General features: G+C 36.9%; 1 protein-coding gene across 2 annotated transcripts in view; it reads right to left on the bottom strand.

Moving 5' to 3' along the window:
* MSR1 (macrophage scavenger receptor 1) overlaps positions 1-13,590 on the bottom strand; it is a 92,671-nt gene that overhangs the window by 75,719 nt on the left and 3,362 nt on the right. For both annotated transcript variants that reach the window (XM_017963740.4, XM_008979241.6), the window contains exons 2-3: positions 5,454-5,560; positions 2,696-2,809 (exon numbers count right to left, since the gene is read on the bottom strand). In XM_017963740.4, the coding sequence (XP_017819229.1) occupies positions 2,696-2,809; positions 5,454-5,556 (217 nt within the window). In that variant the 5' untranslated portion in view covers positions 5,557-5,560. The remainder of the gene's footprint in view (positions 1-2,695; positions 2,810-5,453; positions 5,561-13,590) is intronic.

Below are 13,590 nucleotides of genomic sequence, written 5' to 3'. Positions count from 1 at the left end.
TTCAAAATACGGAAAGTGAAGACCCAATTTGACTAAAGTCATGTGACCAACTATTTTTAATTTTGACAACAGGTTAAACATGAGTTGACAGTAAATGCTACATTTTGTTTACAGATCTAAAAACACAAATTGCCTGTTCTATCCAACCCTGAGTGAAAACTAACTTTCCTTCAGAATGTTAACTTTTTATCATATATCTACGTAAAGAATGCCAGGGTTTATATTTCCAAAAGTTCACTTATTTTTATTGGAGAGATGGCATTTTGTGACTTTTCTATTCCACATATGAAAGGAGACAGACTTTTATGAAAACCTAAGGACAGGGTTATATCTGATTCTAAAGATCATATCTACTCTTTCATGTTGGAATTATCTTTTTCCACCCCCAATGTATATTGTTTTCAGCTAAAGAATTTTTACTATTTCAGTAACAATTATATATATATATATATGTATATACTTATATGTATATATGTTATATATATATACACAAGTATATATATAATTGTTATATATATACATTTTATCTTATTGTTCTGACACAGTATTATATGGTTATACTCTGATAGTGTTTCAGCAGCTTCTTTAAGCAAAGGTAGTAAATGGAATAAACCTAATAATTAAAAAAATAGCTCTCAATATATAATTCACTTCATATTTAGAGTTTTATGTACAATATTCTATTTTACCCATCAATTCATATTTGCCAAACTTCTATCATTTTAGGGATATATTTTGTCTACATTTGTAATGTTTACGCCAAGTAGAGATACATATTGTCTTTTAGTTTCTTTTTGAAAATATACTGATCTACAAACTTAACTAAAGTTGTAAGTGGATTGTCAATTGTTTATTGTTAATACATGATAAACACGGTAAGGTCTTTTCCAAATTTTGGTGAACCTGAGACTGATGTGAACTTATACAATTGGAACATTCTTAGTGTCTTGTCAATTTTAGTATGTACCTATGTAGTTTTAGTAAACAAACTACTTCAGATCAACCATTGTCAACTTCAGAACAACTGTGTGAACTGGTAGTATTTTCTAATAGCTCAGACTTTGAACTTGGTTAGAACCTTGAATTCTTTTCCGATTCCTGTTTGTACTCTCCATGAGCCTATGAGGAGCAGTAGTCCCTGGTGTTGGTTTTGCAGGCAGAGGTTTGTATAAAATTGATGAAATCTACCCAAATTCTAATTGGCTTATGGCTAACAATCCCAACAATGAAGCATTCTTTAGTTATGCATTTCAAATTATAGGTAAGCATAGACATAAACAAACATAAAGATAACCTTGATTTACTAGATAATTGTTTAATGCCAAACACGTCAGCTCCTATTACTCAGACAGCAGTAGTCTGGTTGGTTGGTTTGGTTGTTATGGTTGGATTTTTGTTTCAGTTTATTTTTAATGGCCAAAAAGATGTTAATTGTTACCTGTGGAAAATATTTTCCTGTGGTGACTTTGTTTTTTGTTTTGTTTTTTATTGGTCAACCATGTCGTTTTATAAAAACTTAATTAATCTGGAAGACAATAGACCAGAGGATAGGGTTCAGAAGTCTGGGATGGGAACTCTAGCTCCAACACTGAGTTGTCTCAATTTGCTTATGTGGATAATGAGAATAATTATAGCATCTGTATGGAGGGTAAGTTTAAGGGTGTATTATTGTTTTTATGATTTCTTTCTTAGTGGAATTTTCACTGTGTCTTGGAATACTTCCTTAGACTGCTCTGTAGTGGAGGAAGTTTGGTCTGGCATCTAGGAACATTTTTTGTTGTTGTTGTTAAGCTGCTTAGTATGCACATAAAAATGTATCTTATTCCCAGGCTATCTCTTGTTAGAGAATATGGGCAGACATTTTATCAGCCACATAGAGAAGAGGAGAGCTACAAGGCACATAAATTCAAATACTAATCAAAATACATCAAATCCATCCAAAATTCTCCTAGGGGAATGAAATTTACATATGTGCTTAAGGTGTATACAAGCTATTCACTCTCATAGAAACAGTCAAATCTATCCCCGGTTCAAGTCAGACTCTCCAAAAATATACATACCTTGAGAACATCATTTTGAGGCCAAGTAATATGTTTTATTATTTTTTCTTTGAAAGGATGCTATCAGGTTATTTTTAGAGATATTTTAAGTAATATCCCTATGAAAAGTGTGGTCATATAAACTGGATTTTGCTAAGCTGTAGGCCACTATTCTACAAGGTCTCCTCTCTTTGAAGACTAACAGAAATATTTTGTCAGCTCTCAGTACTAAAAGTTTAAGAGCTTTTCCTGGACAACAGGCTTGTTTTTAATATAATAGCCAGTATTAATATAAATGATCATGTAATTTCTTTACATTGGCAAAGTGAATACTTTTGAAATTTGTCATCCACATTAGAAGGAGCAGACTCTAGAGGATAATATATCTTGAAAGAGTTTAATCCTTTTCATTTTACTTTTACAAATCTATATTTTTATCTTGCACTTACTTTTTCTGTTTCCTTTTTGCGAATTTTAAAACTTTTTCTACTTAACTTTGCAGAATCTGTTTTTTAATCTAATAAATTTGTAGGACACTGTGTAATACAGTATTTTCTTTATAAATGTATACAGAAGACCAAATGCTTCTTTTTTGCTTTGGCAAAGAGTAATTCACGGGATGAGTTGCTAAGTTTAAAAACTCTGGATTACATTACCGGCCACTATTCCAATGAGAGGAATGAGAACTGCAAACACAAGGAGGTAAAGGGCAATCAGTGCAGCTTTGAAGGACTTCAGTTTCTCTTGAAGGGAAGCGCTGTTTTTAGGATCTAATAAAACACAAAACCCAGCCTGTGGTTAGAAAATGTTATCTTGTTCCATAATTAAAATAGTCTTACTCTCCAATTATACTGTTACTACCAAGCCTACTGAAATAAAAAAAGAGAGAAAATTGGTCCACATTTATCCATAGAAAGCAAAGGGACAGTCACAGGAAAGGCCAATCCAGGTATCTATCATTATAAACACTTGATTGACTTATCCACTAACTAAACATCCACAATAAAGTTACGGTGATCTACAAGTTGTGCTTGTCTGATTTTTTGGAATTAGTTAAGAAATTTTAATATCAATACTTACATATGCAAACATAAATTTTATTCATTTACTCATTGTTCACACGGGAATATATTCTGGGTGACAATAAAATTTTCTAAAGTAACTATATAATTTCTTAATATTTTAAAATCAGATAGGGCAAATATTTATTTTCAATGACTATGATGTTAAAATAATTTTCTTCATAGTTTTGTATTTGGATATCTCTTATGATTTCAATACAATATAAACAATATTTAAGAATAATTAAATAAACAAAGTGATACGCATTTTGACTTTAGAATGGATCAATGATGCCCACCCTCTCTATGTTTCAGAACATATTTTAAAAATAGTAACCTTTTATTCATATGCATTTATACAGAACTGTGATTTGTATAATGGGATGATAATTGTAACTGTAGTAGAGACAAATCAATATGGAGGGAAACGGTAGATGACGAAGACCCTTCTCTGATTAGATGAATACAGCAGTCACTAAAAATTTATTTTCTATGGTCATTGCTTTTATCGATCAATTAAGAAAAAGTAAATTTTGCTTTCAGGTTGTGAATTCTTAAATTAAAAACAAAGTTTAGACATCATTCAATAATGTTCTATAAGGGATTGAGAGGAAAAGAGAGAAAATTTCTTAAAAGCAAAGAAAAGAGCTGGCTGGGGTGGCTCTTGCCTGTAATCCCAGCACTTTGGGAGGCTGAGTGGGGAGAATGGCTTGAGCCAGGTGTTTGAGACCAGCCTGAGCAACATGGAGAAACCCTGTCTCTACGAAAAATACAAAAATTAGCCAAGTGTGGTGGCATGTGCCTGTAACCCAAGCTACTCAGGAGGCTGAGGTGGGAAAACTGCTTGAGCCATGGAGGTCAAGGCTGCAATGGGCTATGACTGCACCACTGCACTCCAGCCTAAGTGACAAAGTGAGACCCTGTCTCAAAAGTAAAAAAAAAATTTTAAAAAAGAAAAAGAGAGAAAGGAAAGGAAAGAAAAGATTTAAAGAAAAAAGGAAAAGAACTCATAATAGAAACAAGTTGAGATATATTCCACCTGCCAGGTTGACTAAGCCTGAAAAGTAGCAGTCACCTTCTTCATCTCTAATTTACAATCGCAAATGTGAATTTTGCTTTTAAATAGCTCTCAAAAATATTGGTTGCTTTTTCTCTGCTCCCAATGTCTCTCTTCTCCTTCCTCAAACTCTCATCGTTTCTGTCTGTAACAGCCCTCCCTCACTATTATCTGTTTTTATATGTGCCTCACTTGTGCCTCACTTTTGCCACATCCTCCCATCCACCCTTCACACAGAGCACAAGATCCACTGTGCCCTGGAGTTGCAATCTGTATTTCAGATTTGCTACGTAACAACTCCTATGTGATCCTTTAACTTTGTATATGCTGCTTCTTCAAATTGAAATGTCTTCTCTGTCTTTTCTGCCTCCACCCATCCCCTTAGCGATAAGTATTTATACTTAGAGGTTTACTACAATTATAAGTAATTCTGTCATGACAACTTGAAGGCTCCTGTTCAGATACAGCTGAGTATTGCTACTTTTGAGCTGTTGTAACCTTGCAAATGGGTTTCACCGCTGGTATATGAATTGAATGGTGTGCCCTCAAAAGATATGTTGAAGTTTTAACTGTAGGTACCTGTGAAAGTGAGTTTATTTGGAAATAGGGTCTTTGGAGGTATAATCAAGTTAAAATGAAGTTATATTGGAGTAGGGTGAACCCCAATCTAATTACTGATGTCTTTATAAGAAAAGAACGAACAGCTACACAGAGAAGGAAAAACATATAAAGAAGGAGGGAGAGATGAGAGTGGTGAGGTACAAAGGGAAGGAACACGAAGGGGATTGCCAGGAGCCACAAGAACTAGGAGGAGGCATGGAAGATTCTTCCCTAGAGCCTTCAAAAGGGCACATGGCCTTCCCAACACCCGCATTTCAGCGTCTTGATAGCAGAACTGTGAGAGAATACATTTCTGTTGTTTTAAGTCTCCTAATTTGTGACTATTTACTACCACAACTCTAGAAAACTAATACAGGCACCTACCACCCATGATTTTCAACTATTAGTTCATGGGTCATATTCAGCTTCGATCATATTTATCTCCAAGACCTCATATTGTAGCTAGGAAGTCAGAGGGCTCAACTGGCATTGTAGATTAATTCAATTTCATATGATAATTATGGCTTACTTTTATATAAACTTATTTTTATTCTGCCTCAAGAATACCCCTGTTTGTCAAATACATCTTATTTTAATATCCATGTACGTTTAAGGTAAGTATTAAGGCTATAATTTTACAGATTGTCAATAACTCTAAGAACAACCTCCATGAGCAGCCCATCACCTTCTACTTACAGGGAGGAAGCAAAGCTGTCATTGAGCGAGCATCAAATTTCACAGACTCGGAGTAGCTATTAGTGTCCTCCTGTTGATCATGAAAGCCATCCCACTGCTCCATACTTCTACGAAACAAATGGAAAAATATATTAATTCCACATGAAGTGGCCAGGGCTCTTTTGCATAATGTTTCAAATTGAAATTTCAGTTTGAAATTGAATCTTTATGCTGTGACACAATCTATAATAAATAAAATTTAATTTTAGCAAAAAACACCCTCATAATTAAATGTGTATATCTGTCATATACAGCAATGTATTAAACTTACTCATAAGTTTTAACTTCCATGTGAAAAGACAAATTTACGTGGGTCCCTCTCATGTATATTTCTGTACACAAATGTGTATCTCTATTTGTAGATGTGTGTTTTTTGAGTGTGGGTAAAGAAGTAGCTCTTCTTAGTTGAAAACTTTTTTACAAGTGACAGAAAATAACTTGTAGAATGATTTTAACAGTAATTTAATAAAGCAAAAGAAAGGAAAAAAGATGGGTCTGAATCTGAATAATCCGATTTGGCTTCTTACAAAAGTCCATTTTTCCAGAAAATTATTTTATTTGCCTCCACCTGAGAAAAGAGGATATGGGCCCTATGCCTACCTTCCCCCATCCTCTTCCTTCTCAGTGGTCATATCCATTGGAAAGATTTCATAAAAAGAGACTGATGAGCCTCACCCCCCAGAGTTTCTGATATTTGGGGTGGGGGGTCTCGAGAACTTGCAATTCTGACAAATTCTCAAGAGGTGATGTAATTGGTCTGAGGACCACATTTTAAGAACCTTTTTCATCAAAAGAAATTATATGCCTTCTTAGGTTGGACACAGTTCAGTTCATCTGACTGATAAATTTAGCACAAAGCCAACATCTTCTGATCATTTCTTATTTTCTTGAATGCTGAGTAATGCATTTAGCACAGTGCAGTTCTAAGTGAGTGCACTGGCAGCTTCAGGACAGCAAACTCAAATCCAGCCCAGAAAATGAGGGCCAATCATTCAGATGCAAATTTTCCTCCCACTGTGGGGAGAGGCAGTGACATGTAAGGATATGACTCAACTCCTGTCAATATATTTTGAACCTATAACTAAGGAGATTCTTTATGTGGCAGTTTACAATAACAATCTTTGCATATTCCTCCTCTCTGAGAGTTAGTTTTCATGAATCCTATGTTGTTCTGACAAAGGACTGTGTTCTTTAGTGGATTTGACTGCTGTGGAGAAAGGGAATGAAGGGAAATAGGCATAGAACCCAAATCTTCTCTTTTCTCAGGTAGAGGCAAAGTAAAATAACTAAACAATTATCTGGGAAAATGAACTATTGTAAGTCAAATTAGATTATTTAGATTCACACTCTTCTCTATTTCCTCCTATTAAATTTACTGTATTAGATTTAAATAGTAGTTTTACACACCAAGCAAACCAAATCAACAAAAAAACCAAAGTATTAACAACAAAAAAAAAAACCTGGCAGGGCATAGTGTCTTACACCTGTAATCCTAGCACTCTGGGAGGCCAAGACAGGCGGACTGCCTGAGCTCCAGAGTCAGAGACCAGCCAGGGCAACACAGTGAAACCCCATCTATACTAAAATATAAAAAATTGGCCAGGCATGGCAGCAGGTGCCTGTAATCCCAGCTACTTGGGAGGCTGAAGCAGGAGAATTGCTTGAACATGGGAGGTGGAAGTCTCAGTGAGTCAAGATCCAGCCACTGTACTCCAGCCTGGGTGACAGAAGGAGACTCCATCTCAAAAAATATAACAATCTGAAATGACAATAAAACTTAGCAGAATTCACTTTAAAACTATAGTTGAATAATTTATAATCCTTTGGATTTATACCCAGTAATGGGATTGCTGGGTCAAACAGTATTTCTGGTTCTAAATCCTTGATGAATTGCCACACTGTCTTCCACAATGGTTGAACTAATTTACACCCCCACCAACAATGTAAAACTTTTCCTATTTCTCTACATCCTTTTCAGCATCGGTTGTTTCTTGACTTTTTAATGATTGCCATTCTTGGAACAAATCCAAATGCCCATCAGTGATAGGCTGGATAAAGAAAATGGGGCACATATACACCATGAAATATTATGCAGCCATAAAACAGGATGAGTTCATGTCCTTTGCAGAGACATGGATGAAGCTGCAAACCATCATTTTCAGCAAACATAGGAACCAAAAAACAAACACTACATGTTCTTACTCATAAGTGGTAGTTGAACAATGAGAACACATGGACACAGGAAGGGGAACATCAGACACTGGGGCCTGTCAGCAGGTGGAGGCAAGGAGAGGGACAGCATTAGGAGAAATACCTAATATAGATGGCGGGTTGATTGGTGCACCAAACAACCATGGCATGTGTATACCCGTATAACAAACCTACACATTCTGCACATGTATCCCAGAACTTAAAAGTCTAATTTTAAAAAAGTGAAAAATAAACCCTGTAGTTTAAGGCAATTGGAACTTTGTAAAAATACTTTTTAACTTCGAACTCAGTTTGTAAAAGATGGAATCACAAAAACTGTGTTCATGTATACCTGGTATGTATAGATATGTGTCACTCAAGGACAAAGATATGTTCAGAGAGATGCATTGTTAGGCAATTTCATTGCTGTGTAAACATCACAGAGTGCACTTACATAAACCTAGATGGTCTAGCCTACTACATACCCAGGCTGTGTGGTCTAGCCTATTGCTCCTAGGCTAAAAACCTATATAGGATGTTATACTGTAGGCAGTTGGAACACAATGGTAAGTATCTGTGTTTCTATCATGTAGTAGTTCGGTCAGGGTGGTGGGAGAAGTTATAAGGAAAGAAGCAGCCCTTGTGAAAGGTCAGAAGGCTCTGTAAAGCTTCAGACAAGAATAAAGCTGAAGGCAGCTAATTCTCTTACTTTAAGGCTAACGGCGAGGAGTAGGTAACAAAGGAACGTAAAGAAATCTATCTAGGTATGTCTATTTGTGTCATCCAAAGACGGACCTGTGATCATTCCCCCACAAGACTGCTCCCTGCAAAGGAGGATGACAATGTCGATTACCCACAGACTGTGTTGGCTTCAAGCCTTTGACATTATACTAGCACTAAGTAACACACGTGGGTCCAGCTTATTGGGTCTGCTCTCTCCAGCAGTCCCCTAGTGGCTCTCACGAAAAATACCTGTGACTAAGTGCTCCTTACATCCATCGCTCAGCCAGTCTGCAGGACAGACTCGGCACTAACCCATCTAAACATAGAGAAATGCAGTAAAAATAGGGTATAAAAGATAAAAAGTTGTACATCTGTACAGGGCAATTAGGATAAATGAAATTCACAGAACTGGGAGTTGCTCTGGGTGAGTGAGTGAATGAGTGAGTGGTGAGTGAATGTGAAATACTGTAGACTTTATCAACACTGTACACTTAAGCTACACTAAATGTATAAAAAAATTTCTTTCTTTAATAAATTAGCCCTAGTTTACAGTACCTTTTTTACTTTATAAACTTCTTTTAAAAACCATTCTGACTCTGTTGTAATAACACTTAGCTTAAACCATAAATTATATAGCTATACAAAAATATTTTCTTTCTAAACAGCTTTATCCTATAAGCTTTTTTAACTTTTAAAAAAATGTCTCCTTCTTCAACTTTTTTTGTTGAAAACTAAGATACAAACACACACATTAGCTTAGGTCTACACAGGGTCAGGCTCATCAATGTCACTGTCTTTCCCTCCATATCTTCTCCCACTGAAAGGTTTTCAGAAGCAGTAACAGGCATGGAACTGTTATCTCCTATGATAACAACACCTTCTTTCAGAATAACTCCCAAAGGACCTGCCTGAGGCTGTTTTACAGTTGCATCTTTTTATATAAGTAGGAGGAGTACACACTACAATAATGATTAAAAAGTATAATATGGGAAATACATAAACCACTAACATTTATTACCAAGTATCACATACTTACATAATTGTATGTGCTATACTTTTAAATGACTGACAGAGCAGTAGGCTTGTTTACACCAGCATCACCACAAATATGTGAGTAATGCAATGTGCTACAACCTTAGGACAGCTACAATGTCAATAGGTGATAGAACTTTTCAACTCCATTATAATCTATGAGACCACCATGGTACATATGGTCCTGTGTTGACTGAAATATTATTACACAGTACATATCTATAACTAGAAATGGTTTCCTTTCAGGCTACCTACTGGCCCCTTCTCCATATGTTTGATTATGGCTTTTGTCCTCACATTTGAGATATTCTGGCTCCATTTTTACTGAAATGCAAAAGAGCCGTCTCAGATTATTCTATTTACCAGGTAAGAATGTTTATGAAAAAAGTTGAAACCTTTCTAATCTGATAAATATCTGTACACCGTGAATTCTGAAAGGGTAGGGACCATGTCTCTTTTTCTCCACATTATGTTGCTAGAGCAGAAAGCAACCTGATAGTCTTTGGTTTTTATTTTGTTTTTAAATAAGATAGATGCTTGGATATATTAGCTTTGGTTTTTATTTTTGTTTTTAAATAAGATAGATGCTTGGATAATAGTAAGATGCAAAATGTATGCTTCTTTTGGCACAGAAATTCTTGGCAAATAAGTTTGTCTATAATCCAGATGGGCTTTCTTCTATTCTATATTCTTACTCTTTTGATAGCATCCTTGGACCTGAACCAAATCTTGGTTGCTCATTGCAACCTCTGCCTCCCAGATTCAAGTGATTCTCCTGCCTCAGACTCTGAGTAGCTGAAATTACAGGCACACACCACCATGCCTGGCTAGTTTTTGTATTTTTAGTAGAGATGAGGTTTCACCTTGTTGGCTAGGCTGGTCTTGAACTCCTGACCTCAGGTGATCCACCCACCTCTGCCTCCCAAAGTGCTGGAATTACAGGTGTGAGCCACTGCACCCAGGATTACTATTTTAAACTATGGTTACCTTGAGAAGATTTATATAAACTCTGAAAAAAGAAAACCCTCTAGTAAATATCTGTGAGGTCCAGCATAACTGACAATAATTTGTCTATAATATGCCCCTGACAGGTATAGTGGGCCAGAAGGGAGGTGAACACTGAAGTGTACTTAGTGGAATGAGGAATGATCAGTATTCCCTATGGCTACATTTGTGCACCATGGGAAGTCCTGTTTGCTTTCTGGGGCAACACCCAAAAGAGATTGGTTTATCATGAACTGCGTGAAATATTGTTATATATATTTTCCACAAAAACAAGATCACGTTCATCACAGATAATGCAGTCACAGGATTTGTGGCATTTTCTGATTTACTTTGTTTTGTCTTATTCTGAGAATGTCATCTACTTCCATGACTTGAACTACTGCCTGTGTACTGATGGAGCCGATATAGCCACCCCAGATCTCAATCTTAGAATCAGCTTTTGTTTTACATAATACAACTAGCTACAAAGGTGCCTTTTCTACAGCAGCCTAACTTTCCTTCTTCCAGATTTTTACTGATGGCATATCATCCACTTACATCATCAGTTTATCATCATAAACACTTACTGTGATCATCTCCTTACTGTGTATTGGAGAATACATGACACAGACAGGCATATGCCGGCAAAGCACAGTCACTCAAATCAGAAGCCAGAGCTTCGTTTCTAGACCACTCTTACCTATAAGACCCATATTTGATTGTATAAAAACTCCTGATTTCCATTCCTTACACTCTATTACAATTTTGGACTTTAACTGATTTTTATCTACCCCAGCCAAGCACCTCTGGTAGCTGCAATGGTGCAGGCAATTAAGAGGAAAATCCAAGGGCATTAAGAAAGAGGACAAATTAATAGCATCTAAAACATAGCACTTTAACAAAGAATAGGAGGAAAAAATTAAAGAGTAGAAAATACCTTTTTTCAGGAAAAAAACATGAGAGACATAAACTTGAAAAAACATATTCAATGGGTGAGTAGAGGAACAAGACTCAGTACAAAAGACAAGGAAGAACTTTTTTTGACAATGCAGGTGAAAAACAAGAAACAGTCATGGAAAAGAACAAAGAAGATCATGGCATGCAAGAAATCCGTAACCTGTTACATAGAATTTAAGTTGTTTTTCTTGTGTGGTAGAAGCAAAACAATAATAATAATAATAACAACCTTGCAAGATAGGCAGTAGTAAACGTATAAAAATGAAAGTCCCTGAGTACACGACTGAAACCTGCTCATGCTCATGGTTTTCTGTTGAGAAGAGAGACACTGACGAATACACTGAAATAGTACATTAAGGGGAGTTTTGTTTATTTCTGGTTATTCCTCCTCATCTCCCCAACCTCTTAACAGCAGAGTAAGCCGGGGCCCAGTTTCTGTTCTCTTTTCTCTCCTTCTATATCCACTCCCTTGGTGATCTCACTAGCCTCATTGCTCTAAATATAATCCACAAGGCTGATGACTCTTAAGTCTTTAACTCTTGCCCACACCTCGCCTCTCAACTCCAGGCCCATATATGCCACTGCCTAACAACACCTCTGCTTAGAATATGGTCCAAACCTAGGGGTGTTCCTTGCTTCTTGCCTTTTCTCGTCCACCACATCCAATCCCTCATCTGATCCTGTTGCTTTGTTCTCAAACCTTATGCGGAAACTGGGTGCTTCTTGTCATTTCCTTGCTACCACCCTGCCCATGTCCCATCATCTTTTTTTACCCTGATATTTTTTTTTTTTTTTGAGACAAGGTCTTGCTCTCTTGCCCAGGCTGGAATGCAGCCATGTGATCACTGCAGCCTTGACCTTCTGGGTTCAAGCAATCCTCCCAACTCAGCCTCCTGAGTAGCTGAGACTACTGGTGCATGCCACCATGCCCAGTTACTTATTTTTTTGTAGAGATGGGGTCTTGCTATGTTGACCAGGCTGATCTTAAACTCTTTAGCCTCAAGCAATCTTCCCAGCTCAGCCTCCCAAAGTGCTGCGGTTATGCATGAGCTATTGAGTGTGGCCTCACCTTGACGATTTTAATTGCTCCCTAACTTTCACTCTTAGACTCTTGAATTAATTCTCCACACAGCTTCCAGAAGAATCCTCTTAAAAAGTAAGGCAGACTGAGTCAGTCTCATGCTCAAAGCCCCTGAATGCCTTCTTGTCTCACTCAGGCTCTCACTAAAGTATCTGTCTCAATAAAGCAGACCACTTGAAATCCCTACACCTTGGGAGGTCAAGGTGGGTGGATCACCTGAGGTCAGGAGTTCAAGACCAGCCTGGCCAACATGATGAAACCCCATCTCTACTAAAAAAAAAAAATTAGCTGAGCATGGTGTTGGGTGCCGGTAATCCCAGAAACTCATGAGGCCAAGGCAAGAGAATCACTTGAACCAAGGAGGCAGAGGTTGCAGTGAGATGACATCAGGCCACTGCATTCCAGCCAGGACAAGAATGAAACCCCATCTCAGAAAAAAAAAAAGAGGGAAAGAGAGAAGGAGAGAAAGAAAGAAAGAAAAAAGAAAAGAGAAAGAGAGAAAGGACGGAAGGGAAGGGGAAGGGGAAGAGGAGGAGGAAGAGGAAGGAAGGAGAACATTCCAGAACATCAGATTTCAACTTACAACCACTTGGGGTTTTCTCTTCCCCCTCCTGGCTTGATTTCTCTCCCTAAAACATATCACCATCTAACACAAAACAAATTTTCCTTATTTGTCTTGTCTATCTATCGTCTGTCTCCTCTCACATCAGATCCATGACATGGAGTCTTGGATCTCTTTGGTTCAGTGATCAGAGACTTCCTGAAGGTGCTCATTACATACACCATGCAGTATTTACAATTACATAAATAAATGAAAGACAAGATATTTTTCAAGATGGCTGCATTTTGTATCTTGTATGCCTCAAGAAAAGTTTGCAGTTCACCAAAGTGGGAATTTTTAAAATTCTGTTATACATTGGAAAATAAAATACTTCTCTCTGCACTGCATGTAACTAGCAAACTGAAACAAAAAATATTACCCTCAGTGAACCCACTTTGCTTCAAAAGAGTTTATTATTAAAATTACCAGATTATTTCAGCTCCTTACTCTGGTTATAATCATTGTAATTTTTTAGTAACATTAGCATACATACATGCATGAACCTTCATTAGCAGGCAGTGAACAACTCA

The sequence above is a fragment of the Callithrix jacchus genome, chromosome 13 (assembly GCF_049354715.1).
Source record: "Callithrix jacchus isolate 240 chromosome 13, calJac240_pri, whole genome shotgun sequence".
Classification (NCBI taxonomy): domain Eukaryota; kingdom Metazoa; phylum Chordata; class Mammalia; order Primates; family Cebidae; genus Callithrix; species Callithrix jacchus.
Note: the sequence above shows the minus strand (reverse complement) of the source record. Positions and strands in the feature narration are given on the sequence as shown.